This window comes from Manis pentadactyla, chromosome 9 (assembly GCF_030020395.1).
Source record: "Manis pentadactyla isolate mManPen7 chromosome 9, mManPen7.hap1, whole genome shotgun sequence".
Taxonomy (NCBI): domain Eukaryota; kingdom Metazoa; phylum Chordata; class Mammalia; order Pholidota; family Manidae; genus Manis; species Manis pentadactyla.
This window is the reverse complement of record NC_080027.1, coordinates 43,082,435-43,100,740: the sequence shown is the minus strand read 5'-3', so window position 1 is coordinate 43,100,740 and position 18,306 is coordinate 43,082,435. Positions and strand designations below refer to the sequence as shown.

The 18,306-nt window shown below is 43.3% G+C and overlaps 1 protein-coding gene across 4 annotated transcripts; it reads left to right on the top strand.

The window, feature by feature from the left end:
* The first annotated feature begins 4,237 nt into the window (after positions 1-4,237).
* Positions 4,238-17,048, top strand: TRIM21 (tripartite motif containing 21). 4 transcript variants are annotated; one of them, XM_057507268.1, is made up of 7 exons: positions 4,238-4,340; positions 5,184-5,632; positions 6,107-6,208; positions 7,285-7,509; positions 14,458-14,480; positions 15,137-15,237; positions 15,526-17,048. In XM_057507268.1, exons 2-7 carry the CDS (start codon positions 5,225-5,227, stop codon positions 16,092-16,094), a joined length of 1,428 nt encoding a protein of 475 aa, XP_057363251.1. In that variant the 5' UTR covers positions 4,238-4,340; positions 5,184-5,224; the 3' UTR covers positions 16,095-17,048. The 4 variants fall into 4 exon arrangements, with proteins under 4 accessions (XP_057363251.1, XP_057363252.1, XP_036740810.2 ...); XM_057507269.1 differs by having other exon boundaries at positions 4,273-4,734; positions 15,181-15,237; positions 15,526-15,855; XM_036884915.2 differs by having other exon boundaries at positions 4,274-4,734; positions 6,107-6,202; positions 7,279-7,509.
* Positions 17,049-18,306: the final 1,258 nt, after the last annotated feature.

The window sequence follows — 18,306 nt, the reverse complement described above, 5'->3', positions numbered from 1 at the left end:
AAAGCTGTAAATATGAAGCAGTATCTCTCTCTCCTGTAAATACCCTTAGAGATCATACATCAAGCACGATGTAGCAGAGAAGCTGTGATCTGTTTCTGCATCTGTCACTTAACTGTGTGGTAATGAGCAAATTGCTTTAACTCCTTGAGCCTTTTATGCTTCCCTTGTAAACTGGGAATAATAGGTGTTTCATGGGATCACTTCTAGAAGCATGTTAGCATCTGAAGGCGCTCGGGACAGGACTTGGCACGTCATTCAAGCCCCATACATACTCCATTTCCTTTCAATAGGAAATTGAGAATAGGCTTCAGATCTGTGCAGACTCCTCTACATTGACCATCCACATGTCAAACTTCATCCACCATTTGTGGTCAGAGTTTTGTTTTTTTTATTTTATTTGGGGATAACTAACTTTACAGAGAAATTACAAAGGTAGCATAGAGAGTTTCTGTATATCCTTCACTCAGTTTTTTTAATGATAACATCTTACATAACCATGGTACATTTGTCAAAACTAAGGAATTAGCAAGGTACTACTATTAACTGAAGTCCAGTTTTTATTTGGATTTCACGGGTTTTTCCACTAGCGTCTGTTCCCTGTTCCAGGACCCAGTGCAGAGCAGTCGTGATGTCTCCTTAGTCTCCTTTGGTCTGTGACAGTTTCTTAGGTTTCCCTTGGTTTTTATGACCTGAAAGTCTTGAATACTGATCAGTTATTTTGTAGAAGGTCAGAGCTTTTAATTCATTACGTTTAGTCATCCTCTCCTCCTTTCTCTCCAACATGGAGAAGAGGACAATGTAGAGGTGATATACCACATTGCAGGATGTCCTGCCTCCTCCTTATCCACTCCAGGTCCCAGTGTGTCCTGTGGATTTGAGAACAAACCATTTCAAAGTTCCATCTGCTTTAGGCCATTAACAGTTCCTGAGGCCTTCCAGGTAGTTCTTCCATCCAGGAGACCAATCTCTGTCCTCCATGGGCTGTACCCGAAAACAAGCCTTCCCATACCTATCATGTATCCCTTTTTTCATTTATTGAAGTTTTAGAAATTTTCCAGTTTCTAATCACGTTTCAGGCTCTAGAGCTAATGAGATAATTTTTAATGATTTCTTAACTGTGTTTTGTTGGAATACCGGCATCTCTGGAAACTTTTTCTTTTTTTTAAGTTTTTCTAGCACCTCATATTGGGATGCTTTCTTTGCCTTAAAATTAATAAATATAACATGGGGGCGCAGAGGGAAGGCAGTATAGCACAGAGAAGACCAGTAGTGACTCTACAGCATCTTACTACGCTGATGGACAGTGACTGTAATGGGGTATGTGGGGGGGACTTGATGATGGGGGGAATCTAGTAATTGCAGTGTTGCTCATGTGATTGTATATTAATGACACTAAAATAAAATTTAATTAATTAATTAATTAATTAATTAACATGGCTAATGCCAGGTCATCTCTCAAATCTAGGATAGGAGAGAAAATGATGAATGGGAGTAGATGGGTGAAACCTAAGACCAACTCTATCTGCTCCTGAGAGATTGATCCCCATTCTATAAAAATTCTAAATTCAACTATCTTTGAAAAGGTTCACAAAATGGGGGTTCCACTATTTACTGTACTTTACCTAAAGATTAATGAGGTAACAATCCTCTCCTCTTAATAGTGTATGCCTCTAAAAGAATATAAAGCATGTGTAAAAACCAAACTGGTACATTATTCTCTCCTTGAACAGACAAGAGAAAAATAGGGAAGGCTTTATATAAAAGAGGATGGTGTCTGGGTTGCAGTTGGCATTAAATATATGAAATACAAGGCTTGCCAGGATAATAGTTAAGAAGTTTGAATTCTGTTTGATTCCATACACAATGATCTTATTAGTAAACTAGGTACCCTGTGCTGGGTACCTAGACTCTAAATGCATCAGTATCCACTATAAAATTGAGATAAGACTATCTGGAGAGGTGTCAATGAGATGAATGCAAATGATGGGCTGGGTGTTTCGCTTCTGTTTGCTCTCAGGTACAGTCCTTCCCCATCTTCATGCAAGAGGTTAACCCCTGAGTGCTGGGTTTCCTGGACTCCTTTCTTTACCTGGTATCTGACTAGGTTTAGGCATTGCAAATATTGGAGGAAGAATGACTGGGTCCTTTAAATGAGCCTGAGGAAAAATTAAATGAATGACATTTATTGAGTAGGCAATGAGAACAAGAAAAAAGAGAAGTGAAGCAGTCAGATTTGGGAGAAAGGGAGGTGAGGCAAGGAAAAGCACAAACAATACAGTGTGATACATTATCACACTGGATAATGATTCATAATGAGTTTCAAAAAGACACAGCAGATCCCTGAGCCAGTGGGTCTGCTCATCAGAAGTGCAAGGAGAAACCTCGCCTGGAAGTGGTCCACAGGAAAGAAAGGAGGGGAGTTAGTCCTACTCTCTCCTATATCCCCTCTCTTACTGGTCAGTGTTCACCACCCAGGGTACTAATTCCCTGCACTTTTTGCCTGTAATGGCTGCTCAGCAATCTAGATGCCATGCCCTACAGTGTAGTGTTTCATCTAAATCTGAACATAGGTGTATGGTGTGGTGATCCAGCCCTGATAGGTGCTAAGAGAGTAAGAGGGGCTCAGGAGAATCTGAGATAGTGCATAAGATTGGTGTCCAATACATTTCACCCTGAGAGATGATGGTGAAGGAAAATCTTCCCAGTGGATACAACTTGAAGCAAGTGGTTGTTTGCTTTGCTTGAAAGAAAAGATGACTTGGTGTATATTATATATATATATATATATACACCTCCTTGACTGAGTCTAACAGGTTGGTCTGTGGGTCAGGGGGATGAAAAAACAAGATTGATAACAGAGCTATGGGTAGAAATATGGGTTGAACTTCTAGCAAAGGGTCCAGAGTATGAAAAGGTTGAACTTCTAGCAAAGGGTCCAGAGTATGAAAAGATTTTTTTCCCATGTGAATACCACCAGTCGACATACAGTGCTCAATAGGCACTTAATAATCAGGTAAATAAGATGACTTATCCTGTGGCTGTTGATCAACCCAGTCACCTGTTGCTTGTTCAATGGACTCATGTACAAGTGTCCATATCAGTAGTGGTAAACAGACAAGCCTTAGGAGAGATCCATGCACACACAGAGCCTCTATCCTTGCTGCTATGGACACTTGTATATAAAAGGTCAACTCTGAGCCTGATTTTTCACTATTTCTAGGACAGTCTAGATAGTCTTCCAGCAGCACATTAGTTGCATTAAACCAACAGCAATTTGTCCTCACATAATAGGTAACATTCCAGAGACAGATTTGTTTTCCCTCCTACATTGTTTCTGCCAGCACCACCATTTCTATATTTACACCATCAGGGTATTCCAACATCATCTGTATCCAAGGAACCGATTTTACAAGGAAAGAATTCTGATAATGGATTGGACTGTGGAATGCACTTGCCTTGCAATGTGCACCATCAGCCAGAAAAAGTTGGTCAATGAAACTGTGGATGCCTTGCGAAAGGTTCACTAGGGCACCAGTTTGGAAACCCCACCATAGGTAGGAAGGTTGTCCCATACATTCTGGCACATGCTTAAAATCAGCAACTAATACATGGTGGCATTTTTTTTTCCACATGGAGCATACACACACTCTTCAGAGAATCAAGAGAGGAGGGAAAGGACCCTTGTTACCATCAAACTAGTGACTCATGGACTATTTTCTTTCCATCCCCCAAAAGAGTTCAGCCCTGCTTGGAGGAACTGGTAAGAAGGCGAAGCTCTCTCACCAGTGTAAGCAAACCTGTTTCTAAATTAATATTTGCAGCTATCCCCTGGCTCTCTGGGGTGACTTAAGAGGCCCACTGAAGGAACAGGCAGAGAATGGGGTTTCCCTCATGGCTGGAATGACTTATGCCTATTGCCAATGAGAATTCAGAAAGCTGGCACATAATGGGGGCATGGAGGACTAAGCCTAAACCCAAAATAGACATTGGATAGATTCCTAGCTATCACTGTCTGATAATAATGGCCAATACATTAAAGACAGGAACATTAAGGACACTGGCCCTTTAGGAATGAAGACATGGGTCACCTCACCAGCAAAAGAGCACAGCGGCCCTGAGGAAGCGGAAGCCAGAAGCAGCGGAGTTTTCACCCAGCCCCAGCCTCCAAGAAACCCCAGCCCGGGCCTCAGCTCCCCGCCCCTGACCCCGCATTGCTCCGCCCTCTCTCCGCCCTGCGTCCCCTCCCTCCCCAGCCCGCCTCTGACGGGAAATAGAAAGTGAAATAGGGAGAAACCGGCCGCTGAGTGCACGGGAAGGCGAGTGGACCTGGCTGCTCCAAGGTACGCCAGCCTCCTCCCCAGCCCTGAAGGGCCCCTTCCCCCCGTCGTCCCCAGCCCTAGAGCCTGCGGCCCCAGTTCTCCGGTCACCCCCGCCGGCAGCAGCTCTTCCCTACGGCGGGGACTCGGGGAGGCTGGGCTGCAAACAGACTCCAGTCCAGGGCTGGGAGGGGAGGGAGCGACGGCCGCCCTGCTGCTGACACCTGAGCTGGGAGAACCAGGTTGAGCCGGAGCGCCCGTGTCCGTGTTGGCTGAGTCGGCAGGCCTGGAGACCCCGGCGGCAGGAAGCCCCCTTCTGGAGACGGCAGGGGCAGGGCTGTTTTGGCTGTCAAGAGAAGTCTGGGTCTGTGCAGCTGATAGAAGAGCCCAGGGAGCGCACCACCACTACTGTGTGCACGTACGTACCTGCCATTATTGTCAGATGTACGGACCGAAAGCGTATGGCGCCTTCTCTGGTGCCAACGTGTGGACGAAGGTGGTGAATGGTCGCTGTGACTAGCTTCTCAGCAAACTGGAGGCCTGGTGGCCTGAGATGGGAGAAGATGGACCGAAAAGCCTGGCACTGAGGGTCTAAACAGAGATGGACGTGATGAAAGTGGAATTACTGTAAACAGCGTTATTTCTGATGTACCCAATAACTTTCACTTTCTCTATGGGGGACTCAGATTCCCCTTCTGTCTGACTGCATCATGGACCAGACTGTGGAGGAGAAGTTCTTATATTCGGGTTAATGTTCTTTTCTTGTTTTCATCCCCTCCAGTTCACTCTCATGTTTCCTTTGAGTTGTTCTGTTTTCCTCCCACAGCCCTTCTTGTCTTCTCTTTTCCTTTGCTCCTTTCCCCCTAGGCCACAGCAGGATCCCCACAGTGCTGCTTAATAGGACGCTGATGGCTTCAGCAATGCCCTTGGCCATGATGTGGGAGGAGGCCATGTGCCCTATCTGCCTGGACCCCGTGGTGGAGCCTGTGAGCATCGACTGCGGGCACAGCTTCTGTCAAGAATGCATCTCTCAGGTCGGGGCGGATGGCGGCAGCATCTGTCCTGTGTGCCGGCACACCTTCCTGCTCAGGAACCTCCGGCCCAATCGGCAGCTAGCCAACATGGTGGACAACCTCAAACAAATCAGCCAGGGCACCAAGGAGGGCACCCAGGGTGAGCGGTGTGGGGTGCATGGAGAGAAACTTCACCTATTCTGTGAGAAAGATGGGAAGGTCCTTTGCTGGGTGTGTTCCCAGTCCCGGAAACACCGGGACCACCCCATGGTCCCTATCGAGGAGGCTGCTCTGGAGTACCAGGTGAGGCCTTTGCGTGGAGGCATGAGCAGGTAGAGAGGGGCTGGGGGGCCTGAGTGGGCACTTTGTTCCCCGGATGGGAGGGATGGGAGTCACCTGTGGAGTTGAGGGGTTGGGAAAAGAGAGGGTGTCTCCCACCTTATATGTTTCATTTAAGGGGAGAATTACGAGCTCAGCACAACCTTCTCATGCCCCAGGAGCCGGGAATATGCTATGGGAAAATGCTGCCAGAATGATGTTTCCTTGTGGCCTCCTGGTTAATCAGGAAGGAGTAGTGCCACCACCCCTACCACCTCAACTGTGTGGCTCTATTGGGAAAAGCTTCATGTTTCTTAGAAAAGTCTTCCCATCCAGAGAATTCTTGCCCCATCTGACTTACCTCCGCACTCAGGCTTGCCTAAGAACCAGTATGATCTTTCCCCACCTCACCCCAGTTCTTTGCCTGGTTGGATATTAACCTGCTATCTTTCTCTGCAGGAGAAGCTCCAGATGGCGTTAGGGAAACTGAGAAAAGAGCAGGCGTTGGCTGAGAAGTGGGGAGTGGATATCGCAATGAAGAGAACAGCCTGGAAGGCAAGAGTCATCCTCTGAAGGGAATCTCAGATCAGAAGCCTGGGTAGGGTCCAGGTCCAGCCTGGGTAGGGTCCAGGATTCTGGACTCAAAAAAGCCCTCATTATAGCTATGCCCAACTGAGAAGTGATAGAATCATTATATCCGACTCTCTAGGTCTCCTGATAAAGGGAAATAAAAAGGATGAGCTCAAAGAGAGTGCCCAATCAGGCAGAAAGATCGAGTCCTAGGAGAAGGTGTGGGAGGAACAAGCCATACCCTAAAGCTACTGCTGCTTGAGCCCGGTCTCGGATGACCGCACCAGTGCCTTGTGTCTGGAACAGAGGTATCCCAAGAGAGATGCAATGTTAGGAAATAACAAGGGCTGTTGGGGAACAGACTTAAGGAAGCCACCAAGGCCCGAGTCTGACCAAGTGGTTGCTTGACTTTGTCCAGATCACTGGTCCAAAGTAGAATGGAGAACGAAAGCCCATTCTGCATCCGTATTTTGGAGGTGGGGCAGGTAGGGATTAGGGAGGAGTGAAAGGAGCTCATGGCCAGTGGTTCCTGGAAGAGGAGGACTTGGGACCAGTGAAGGGTGAGTTAGGCTGTGGTGTCAAAAAGGGTCATTCTGTGTCATTGGGTGACACGTCAGTCACTAGCAGCAGAGGGCAAGCAAACAATATCCCAAAGACTCCCTTTTCCCAAGATTTAGGAACCATCCTGTGAGCTTGTCTTTGTGAGGTCTTTGAAAGGTGGGGGGCAGGTGTTACTCTCTCAGAATCTTACTGAGATATGAAGACATAGGGGTATGTCTTGGTGCTGACTGGGTTTTGAAAGAAGTTGAGGAAAGTGGGCTGATACAGCTGTGGTTGTATGGCCGCTACAGTATGCTTCCCCCCATCCCATTCCCTACCCAGTCCAAGAAGCCTCACCCCTTACCTCCCCAGCAGAAGTGTGTGTGTGTACGTGTGCATTTATTTCCAGACAGAGCCAGAGTGGTGAGTCTGCAGAGAGCAGAAACAGGTATGACATCTCTATTCCTGAAGCTTGGAAGATTTTGATAAAAACCACCTCTCTCTTTCCATTGACACTAAAGGGGAAGATTGAAACACACAAACTGAGGATTCATGCAGAATTTATGCAGCAGAAGAACTTCCTGGCTGAAGAGGAAAAGAGGCAACTACAGAAGCTGGAGAAGGAGGAGAGGGAACAGCTGAGAATCTTGGGGGAAACTGAGGCCAGGCTGTCCCAGAAGATCCAGGCCCTGCAGGAGCTGATTGCAGAGCTGGAGAGAAGGAATCGGGGCTCAGCGCTGGAGCTGCTGCAGGTAAGACCAGGGGGCAGGCTGCCCCTCAGAGATTCAAGGAGTAACTGAGAAAAGAGCTCTCTGGAGCTACCAACAGAACAGAAACCCGGTTCCTGAAATTTTCTTTTTCTTTTTTCATTGAAATATAGTTGATAAAAAGAACATTGGTTTCAGGTATACAACATAGTAATTTGACAGATCTCTATGTTATTAAATGCTCACCCTAATAAGAGTAGTTATTATCTCTCTTCATACAAGATATCACAATGTTATTGCCTATATTCCCTATACTGTACATTCATCCCCGTGACTAATTTGTATTTGGCATTTTGTGCCTCTTTATCCGCTTCATGTATTTCACCCACTGCCCACTCTCTCCCCCATGGCAACCACCATTTTCTTCTCTGTGTCTGTGAGTCTAGTTCTGTTCATTTGTTTTTTAGATTTGACATATAAGTTGAAATCATAGGGTATTTGTCTTTGGCTGCCTGAATTATTTCACTTAGCATGATAACCCCTGTGGGTTCATCCATATCACAAATGGCAAGCTTTCACTCTTCTTTATGGCTGAGTAATATTCCACTGTATATAAGCACCACATCTTTATCCATTCATTTATTGATGGACATTTAGGTTGTTTCCATATCTTGGCTATTATAAATAATAGCTGTGATAAACATAGGAGTGCATCTATCTTTTCAAATTAGTGATTTTGTTTTCTTTGAATAAATTCTAAAAGAGAAATTGTTGGGTGGCTGTGGTCCATAATGGCTGCATCAATTTCCATTCCCTCCAACAGTGTAGGAGGGCTCCCCTTTCTCCACATCCTTGCCAACACTTATTTCTTGTCTTCTGTATATTGGCCATTCTAACTAGTGTGAGGCGATATCTCATTGTGGTTTTGATTTGCATTTCCCTGATGATTAGTGATGTCGAGTATATTTTCATATGTCCATTGGCCATCTGTATATCTTTGGAAAAATCTGTTCATGTCCTCTGTCCATTTTTTAATTGGATTATTTTTGTTTTTTTGGTGTTGAGTTGTCTGAGTTCTTTATATTTTTTGGATACCAGCCCCTGGTCAGATATATCATTGGCAAATATTCTCCCATATTGTAGGGTGCCTTTTTGTTTTGTTGATGGCTTCCTTTTCTGTGAAGAAGAATTTTTTTTTTTTAATGTAGTCCCACTTGTTGATTTTTGCTCCTGCTTCTCATACCTAGGGAGACAGATCCAGAAAAAAATTACCAATGCTGATATTCAAAAGTTTGCTGTCTATGTTTTCCTCTGGGAGTTTTATGGTTTCAGGTCTTATACCATATGCAGAAGTAAGCTCAAAATGGGTTAACAACCTAAATGTCAGACAGTGATCAAGTTTCATTCTCTTGCATATAGCTGTCCAAGTTTCCCAACACCATTTATGTAAGAGACTCTTGTCTCCATTGTTTATTCTTGCCTTCTTTGTCATATATTGATTGACCAATAGGAGGCATGGGTTTATTTCTGAGCACTCTATTCTGTTGCAGTATTCTTGTGCCAGTATCATACTATTTTAATTATCATAGTTTTGTAGTACAGTTTGAAGTCGGGGAGCATGATAACCCTAGCTTTTTTCTTTTCCTCAAGATAGCTTTGGCTATGCCGGGTCTTTTGTGATTACACACAAATTTCAGGATTATTTGCTGTAGTTCTGTGAAAAATGCCATTGGTATTTTGATAGGGATTACACTGAATCTGTAGGTTGTTTTGGGCAGTATGGCCATTTTTATAATATTAATTCTTCCAACCCATGAGCATGGAATATCTTCCCATTTATTTGTGTCTTCTTCAATTTCTTTCACTAGTCTTACAGTTTTCAGAGCACAGTTCTTTCACCTCTTTGGTTAAGTTTATTCCTAGGTATTTTATTATTATGATGCAGTTACAAATGTGATTATTTTCTTGATTTCACTTTCTGCTAATTCATTATACAGAACTGCAACAGATCTCTGTTTATTGATTTTTGTATGCTGTGACTTTTCTGAATTCATTTATTAGTTGTAATAGTCTTTTGGTGGAGTGTTTAGGGTTTTCTACATATAGTCCCATGACATCTGCAAAAGTGACAGCTTTATATCTTCTTTACCAGTTTGGATTTTATTTATTTCTTGTCTGATTGCCATGGCTAGGACTTCCAGTGTTGTGTTTAATAATGGTGGTGAGAGTGTACATCCTTGTCTTGTTCCTGATCTTAGAGGAAAAGCTTTCAGCTTTTCACCATTGAATATGTTAGCTGTGGGTTTGTCATATAAGGCTTTTATAACATTGATATATGTTCCTTCTATACCCACTTTGTTGGGAGTTTTTATCATGAATGGATGTTGAATTTTGTCAAATGCTTTTTCAGGTGATCATATGATTTTTATCCTTCTTTTTGTTAATGTGTTTTTTTCTTATAATTTCTAGTTTCATACCATTTTGTTAATGTATTTTTTTCTTATAATTTCTAGTTTCATACCATTATGGTTGGGAAAAGATGCTTGATACTATTTCAGTCTTCTTAAATTTATTAAGACTTGTTTTGTATCAATTAATTGATTTGTGGATATTGAAGCATTATTGCATCCCTTGAATAAATATCACTTGGTTATGGTCAGTGATCCTTTTGGTATATTTTTTAATTCAGTTTGCTAATGTTTTGTTGAGGATTTTTTCATCTATGTTCGTCAGTGATAAGTGCACTGTAAATTTCTTTGTTTGTAGTGTCTTTGTCTGGTTTTGGTATGAGAGTAAGACTGACCTCATAGAATGAGTTTGGAAGTATTCCCTCCTCTTCTACTTTGTGGAATACTTTAAGAAGGATGGGTATTAGCTCTTCTTTAAATGTTTAGTGGAATTTACCTGTGAAGCCATCTGGTCCTAGAATCTTGTTTTTTGGGAGTTTTGATTACTGCTTCAATGATTTACCAGTAATCAGTCCCTTCAAATTTATATTTCTTTCTGGGTCAGTCTTGGAAGATTATATATTTCTAGGAATTTATCCATCTCTTCTAAGTTGTCCAAATTATTAGCTTATTATTTTTCATGGAATTCTTATAATCCTTAGAAATGAAAGAGAAGTTACAACCAACAGCACAGAAATTCAGATTTTGTGTGAGTCCTCTCAGTTTTCCTCTTGATAAGTCTGGCTAAAGGTTTGTCAATTTTGTTAATGTTTTCAAAGAACCAGTTCTTAGTTTCATTGATATTTTCTACCATTTTCTTAGTCTCCATTTCATTTATTTCTTCTCTGATCTTTATTATGGATGTTTTTATGCTAACTTTGGGCTTTGTTTGTTCTTTTTCTAGTTCTGTTAGTTGTAAGGTTAGATTGTTCATTTGAGATTTTGCTTGTTTCTTGAGTTGAGCCTCTATTGCTACAAACTCCTCTCTTAGAACAGCTTTTGCTACATCCCAGAGATTTTGAACTGTTTCCATTTTCATTTATCTCCATGTTTTTTTTTATTTCCTCTGTAATTTATTGATCCATTGATTTGGTACTAATAATTTATTGATTTGGTAGCATGTTGTTTAGTTTCCATGTATTTGTGTCTTTTTCAATTTTTTTTCTTATAATTTCTAGTTTCATACCATTATGGTTGGGAAAAGATGCTTGATACTATTTCAGTCTTCTTAAATTTATTAAGACTTGTTTTGTGGCCTAACATATAATACATCCTGGAGAACATTCCATGTGTACTTGAGAAGAATGTGTATTCTGCTGATTTTGGATAGAATGTACTGTATATATCTGTTAAGCCCATCTCGTCTAATGTGTCATTCAACACCACTGTTTTCTTATTGATTTTCTGTCTGGATGATCTATTCATTAATATAAGTGGGGTGTTAGTCTCCTTCTACTATTGTATTGCTGTCCAGTTTCCCCTTTAGACCTGATAGTATTTGCTTTATTTAGATGCACCTGTGTTGGGTGCATAGAAATTTACAATTCTTATATCTTCTTATGGATTGATCTCTTTATCATTATGCAATACCCTTGTCACCTTTTACTGTCTTTGTTTTGAAGTCTATTTTGTTGTAAGTATTGCTACTCCTTTTTTTTTTTTACTTCTATTTCTGTGGAATCTTTATCCATCCCTACCCTTTCAGTCTGTATGTGTCTTTAGGTCTGACATGAGTCTCTTGAAGGCAGCATATAGATGGGTCTTTTTTCTTTATCCATTCATATTGGAGCATTTAGTCCATTTACATTTAAGGTAATTATTGATAGGCATGTATTTAATGTCATTTTGTTGTTTTCTGTTTGTTTTTGTAGTTCTTCTCTGATCCTTTCTTCTTGCTCTCTTCCCTTGTGATTTGATAACTTTCTTTAGTGTTATGCTTGGATTCTTTCTCTTTATTTTTTGTGTATCTATTATAGGCTTTTAGTTTGTGGTTTACTATGTGGTTCATATGTGGCATCCTATATACACAACAGTCTATATTAGGTTGATGGTTGCTTAAGTTCAAACATATTCTAAAAGCACTACTTTTTTGTTATCCCCCTCTACATTTTATGTATATGACATCATAATTTGCATCTTTTTATTTTATGTATCCCTTGACAAATTTTTGTGTAGAGTTGATTTTACTAGTTCTGTCTTTTGAGCCTCACACTTTCTTTGTATGTGATTGGTCTGTTACCTTTACTGTATTCTTGTTTTCACTCATGAAAAAATTTTCTCCATTTAAAGGAGTTTCTTTAACACACCTTGTAAAGCCTGTTTAATGGTGACAAATTATTTTAACATTTGTTTATCTGGAAAATTTTTCTCTCTCCTTCAACTCTGAATGATAACCTTCCTGGGTATTCTTTGTTGCTGGTTTTTCTATTTCAGCACTTTCAATATTCATGCCACTCCCTTCTGGCCTCTAAAGTTTCTGTTACAAGAATCTGCTTAAACCTACAAGGAAACCCCTACAAGGTTAACTGTCTGCCTTCCTCTTGCTGCTTTTAAGATTCACTCTTTGTCTTTCCTCTTTGCCATTTTAATCACTATGTATCTTTATGTGGACCTCCTTGGGTTCATCTTCTTAGAGCCTTTTTGTGCATCCAGGACCTGGATGTCAGTTTCCTTCCCCAGGTTTTCTGTCTCTTTTTCTTTTCTTTACTCCTTCTGGGACCCTATTATGTAAATGTTATTTCATTTGAAGTTGTCACAGAGATCTCTTAGTATCTCTTCATTTTTTAAATTCTTTCTTTCCGTTGCTTACCTTGGTTACTTTTGACAGCCCTGTCTTCCATCACTGATCCATTCTTCTGCATCCTCTAATCTGCTATTGATTCCCTCTATTGTACTTTTATGTTATTGTATTCTTTAGCTCTGACTGGTTCTTTTTTTTATATTTTATACCTCTTTGTTGAAGTCCTTCTTGAATTTGTCTATTCTTCTTTCTAGTCCAGTGAACATTTTTATGACCATTACTTTGAATTCTTTATCAGATAGATCATTTATCTCCATTCCATTTAGCACATTTGCTGGTGTTTTGATTTTGTTTAGGACATATTCTCTGTCTCCTCATTTTGTCTGGTTCTCTGTGTTTGCTTCTATGAATTTGATAAGTCAAGCAGTGCCTTTATGTAGTAGGCATCCTGTGGTGCCCAGAAGCACAAAACCCCTTGCTTACCAGAGCCAGGTGCTCGAGAGGTGTCCCCCTGTGTGGGCTGTGTGCACCTCCTGTCGTGGCTGAGCCAGGACTGCTGTGGGTGGGCTGTGGGTTAGGCCAGCCCTCCACTTAGCTGCTAGCAATGGCCAATTGCTACTGCTCAGCCTTAGTGAGTGACTGGTTGGTATGGCTTAATGACTGGGCCACTCCAGAGTGCCGTGGGCAAGGCCAGCACTCAACCTGGCTGCCAGTAATACCTAACATGACAACACAGTCTGGGTGTACCAGAGGGGTGAGTCTGCAGGAGAATGCCAGGGTGGAACAGTTGAGTAGAGAGAGTTTCAGAACCAACTCCTGTAAGTGTCTGGCCAGCTGGCCTGAGGAAGGGCTAAAAAGTCATCTGCCAGCACACTCCCCAGAGTTAATCTCCTTTCAAACCACTGCTTCTGTCTTGGGTCTCAGCCTGATCAACAGAGCACACTGGTCCTCCATAAGTAGAGACTCAGCCCCCGACAGCCCTCCAGCTCTCCATAGCATCCAGCCCTATTGATTTGCAAAGCCCCGGAGCAGATCCCCAGGGTCAGATGTGCTGTTCCCAGGGATTTATCTCATCTCCACTCCATTCCTTACTCCCTCCAACTTATGGGATAGGATGGAGGAAGGTCCTGATTAATCACGCCTCTACCCCTTTACCCTTCCTAATGTGGTTTCCTTTTCCTTAGGGATAGAAGGTCTGTTCTGGTGGTCTTCAGGTCATTCTCAGAGTTCGTTGTGTCAGATACAGTTCCTTCCTGAGGTTATATGTGGGAGGAGGTTATCACAGCGACCTCCTATTCTGCCATGTTCCCAGAATCTCTAGGTCCCTAGAATTTTCTTAAATGGGACAAACTAGAATTCAGAACCATGAGTGGTTTGCATTCAAGGCATGGAAAGGTACAGATTTAGGAGGGAATATTTCATGAAGCAATTAAAAGAAGTGGGCATCCTCATAAGTGCCTGCTACAACACACCAGCTTTGTGACCTTGAGTATCAGTTTTTCACATGTTAAATGGATATTATAATATTACATATGCCAAAGTATTTTATGAGGAATAAATGAGAATCCACTAAGACTCTTAGGTGAGTGTTTGGCAATGGAAGGGTTTTTATAAATGTAACTAAAAACACAGAACTAAAAATTAAGAGAAAGTCCCTGAGCTGGTAAGCAACGCCTTTCAGGCCTTGGCCTGAGGAATGGGCAGAGCAGTGTGCTGGGAACCTCAAGGTGGCATTGCCTCACCCACAGGACTGAGTCTCAATCATAAACCAGTGACTCTGGAATTTACTGTCTCTTTTCTCCTCAGGAGGTGAAAAGTGTCCTGGGAAGGTAAGGAGGAGTTTTCTTTGTTAGAAGAGAGGGGCGTGCACGAAGGATGTACACCTGTGAAAAAGGCTATTGAATTAGAAAAACATGAACTGATGTTTTCCCTGGACCTGTATCTTCTCAAAGGCCCAATCTTCCATAAAATATTTTCTGTGCTCAGAAGGTTAATTAATGGACATCTCAGTTGGTGAGTTGCCCAAAGTAATTGGGCTGTAACATCTTAACTAAGACCTTCCCAGAATTTCCCTGTTTGTGAGTCTATAGCTTGCTAGGACTCTTTCTTTAAAAAAAATCTACCCAGTTACAAACCTCCCAGCAAGAGCCATGAGAAGACCCACAGCAGGGGTGGGGCTCCCCGAGGTTCCTTACAGGGTGAGTCAGCCTGCATGAGAGGCCCTGTCCTTAAAACAGAACTGAATGCGCTTGGGCCTGGAGAGGATACACAGGCCATCCACATGCTACAGAGGCCCCTGGAACCAGGAAGTTCTGGGTAGGAACTAAATCCTGCCTCTTTTTGCCCACCGCATTTGAGATCTTGACACAGGATGTATTTGTAAATTTGCATTGAGTTAAATTATCAGTAGTGCACAAGAGAGGTTATAGCACTGAGGAGAGCAGGATAGGAGTTGGAGACAGGGTCTCTCCCTCTGCTTGCCCAGGAGTGAATCCTGGAATCTGAAGGAGCTGGACATTGTCTCCCCAAACCTGAGGAGTGTGTGCCACGTGCCGGGGCTGAAGAAGAGGCTGAGGGCGTGTGGAGGTGAGGCGAGCACCAGGAGTGTGAGACTAGAGGGCAGAAGGAGATGAGGGCGCAGAGTGAGGGCCTGGGTCGAGGGGAGAGGGCAGGGTGGAGTGGGTGGGGATAGGTGCAGGGACAGGATAGGGAAGGTGTTCCCTCAAAGGTCAGGCTAGGAGCTGGAGCTGGCTGGGGGGATCCTATCCTCACCTGGTGAGGCTCAGGGTCACTCCCTCATCCTCAGCACAGGAACAGGCACAGGTTACTGACTCAGCACACTCTCCCAGCCTAACTGGGTTGTTTCATCTGCAGTATACATCACTCTGGATCCACACACAGCCAACCCGTGGCTCATCCTTTCAGAGGATCGGAGACAAGTGCGTCTTGGAAACACGCAGCAGGAAGTGCCTGAAAAGGAGGAGAGATTTGATACTTATCCCATGGTCCTGGGTGCCCAGTGCTTTTGCTCTGGAAAGCTTTACTGGGAGGTGGATGTGACAGGAAAGGAGGCCTGGGACCTGGGGGTTTGTAGAGACTCTGTGCAGAGGAAGGGGCATTTTGTGCTCAGCCCTGAGAATGGCTTCTGGACAATTTGGCTGTGGAACAAACAAAAATATGAGGCTGGCACCTATCCCCAGACTCCCCTTTCCCTTCAGGTGCCTCCATGCCAAATTGGGATATTCCTGGACTATCAGGCCAGCACTGTCTCCTTCTACAACATCACTGACCATGGCTCCCTCATCTACACTTTCTCTGAATGTGCCTTTGCTGGACCTCTGCGGCCCTTCTTCAATGCTGGTTTCAATAATAATGAAAGGAATGGATCCCCTCTGACCCTCTGTCCACTGAGGAATGAATGGTCTGGATCCACTGACTGTTGACAACTCTCCCTGGATACCAACACCCCCTCTGTTGGTAGCCACTGACCCTGCCTCATGTTGTTCCCATGAGCTCTGAACCACTTCGTCTCTGCAGAGGTGTCAGGATGCCAGCAAGCAGACTTTGGCAGGGAGGTCTCTGGAAGTCTGTCTTATGACCTTCAACATCAATATTCCTGCCCTAGAATGCTTTATAACTCCCTCCATAAAACTACTTATATATGGCCTAAACTCATCTAAATCAAACAAAACATGTTTCTGCCTTCCTTATGTGTCTCAAGTTTTGTGTCTTCCTCTCCATCTCCAGGCTTCTGCTAAGATGTCTATTATATACATTGCATAGTTTACAAACGGATTTATAAACTGGGCCTCGTCTATTCCACTTAATCCCTGTACACATGTATGATTATCTCTCTGACATATACACATCTGATTATAAGTGGCTCCACACTGCCTACTGATAAACAGCTATACTTTTTAAAGGCTGGATTATGCATGCCTCAGACTTCCATGTTAAATATCCAGCCTGTTGTACTCCCCCATTCCTGCTGTGTTCTCCCAACTACATCTTGTTGATAATGGAGTTGGTTAAAGGGCATATCAACTTAAATAGAAAGTGTAATAGTTTTTTAATGTGTCAATTTAGGCCATAAGGCCCCTGTTTTTCAATCAAACACTAACCTAGATGTGTTAGTGTGAAGGTATTTTGTAGATGTCATTAAAGCCCAAGGTCATTTGTATTTAAGGAACATTAAATTAGACCCAGCCACCTTATCCAGGACAATCAGGAAAGGCCTTCAGAGTAGAACTGAAGCTTCCCAGAAAAAGGACAGGCATGAACTGAAGCTGCTCTTCACAGGTAAACAGTTCCAGCCGGGCCTATGGATTTAAGACTTGCCTTGTCAGCCCCCACAATTATGTGAATGAACTCCTTCAATAAATCTCTTAATACTTATCTCCGACTAGTTTTGCTTGTCCTGTTGAGCCCTGATTGGCATGAAGGCTAGGTAACGGCATCACCTGGTGACAGTAAACACTTTGAGCTTCTACGGGTAGAACAGTGAAGCTGGGCACCTGTGTGATAGTAGGCTGTGAGAGAACCACTGTCCTTCCAGGAATGCTGATTCCTGATCTAAGATAGAATCTTAGAGATGGGTCTAAGCTGGTGGTATAGTAAGAGCCTGAACCCACCTCCCACATACACATCAAATCTACAGCTGCATGATGAGGGATAAAAAGACAAACAGAAACAGAGACATGGTAAAAGAGAGAACCTTACACATAACACCCCACCCCACCCCACAGTAGGAAGGGACCTCACTGAGGAAGCAGAGAGCAACTACACCTGCCCTGGGGCACAGGAAAGGAGCTGCAGTGTAAAGGGCAGCCACATTGTCTGTGATGGCAAGTTATTTTTAGAACTAAAACACCCTCCAAACATTGGGGAAACTGCTAGGACTGTCTAGGACCAAAGGTTACCACTCCCTCCCTGTGCTGCCCCCATATTAAAGGGCAGACAGGAACAGGGTCAGAATGCATACACCACCTCCAGAATTAACCAAGGAGGTCTCCTGGACCCCACCTGCCCTAAGCATACCTGCCGGAGACCCAGCAGTCCCACCAAGGCAGCACCCACACAGATCTACCTTGCCCACAGTGCTTCCACCCCCAGGCCACCCAGTTAGTCTGGGCCCAACCAGTGCCCACCCAGGGGACCTCCAGACTTTTAACTCTCACCCACAACTGCCCTGCCAGCAAGGTCCCGGCCTGGTGCCGAGCCAGGCACCCCATGGACCATGTTGATCCATCCATCCATGACTGCCCCTCCAAAGTAGCACCGGATGGCACCCAAAAGGCAGACCCCCAGACTATGGCCTTCTACACCCAGCTGCTTCATTAGCATGGCTCCAGGAGGCACGCAACTGGAAGACACCGAGACCATGGACTCAATAGACATGTACAGAACATTACATCCAAAACCAGCAGAGTACTCAATTTTAAGTACACATGAACATTCTCCAGGATACATCACATGTTAGGCCACAAAGTCTCAATAAATTTAAAAAGACTGAAATTATACCAACCATCTTTTCTCACCACAATGACATGAAACTAGAAATCAATTACAAGGAAAAAAAACTAGAAAAAAAAACCCCAAACATAAAGATTAAATCCAAAAATACTTGGAGAATAATAAAAATAGAAAAACAATGGT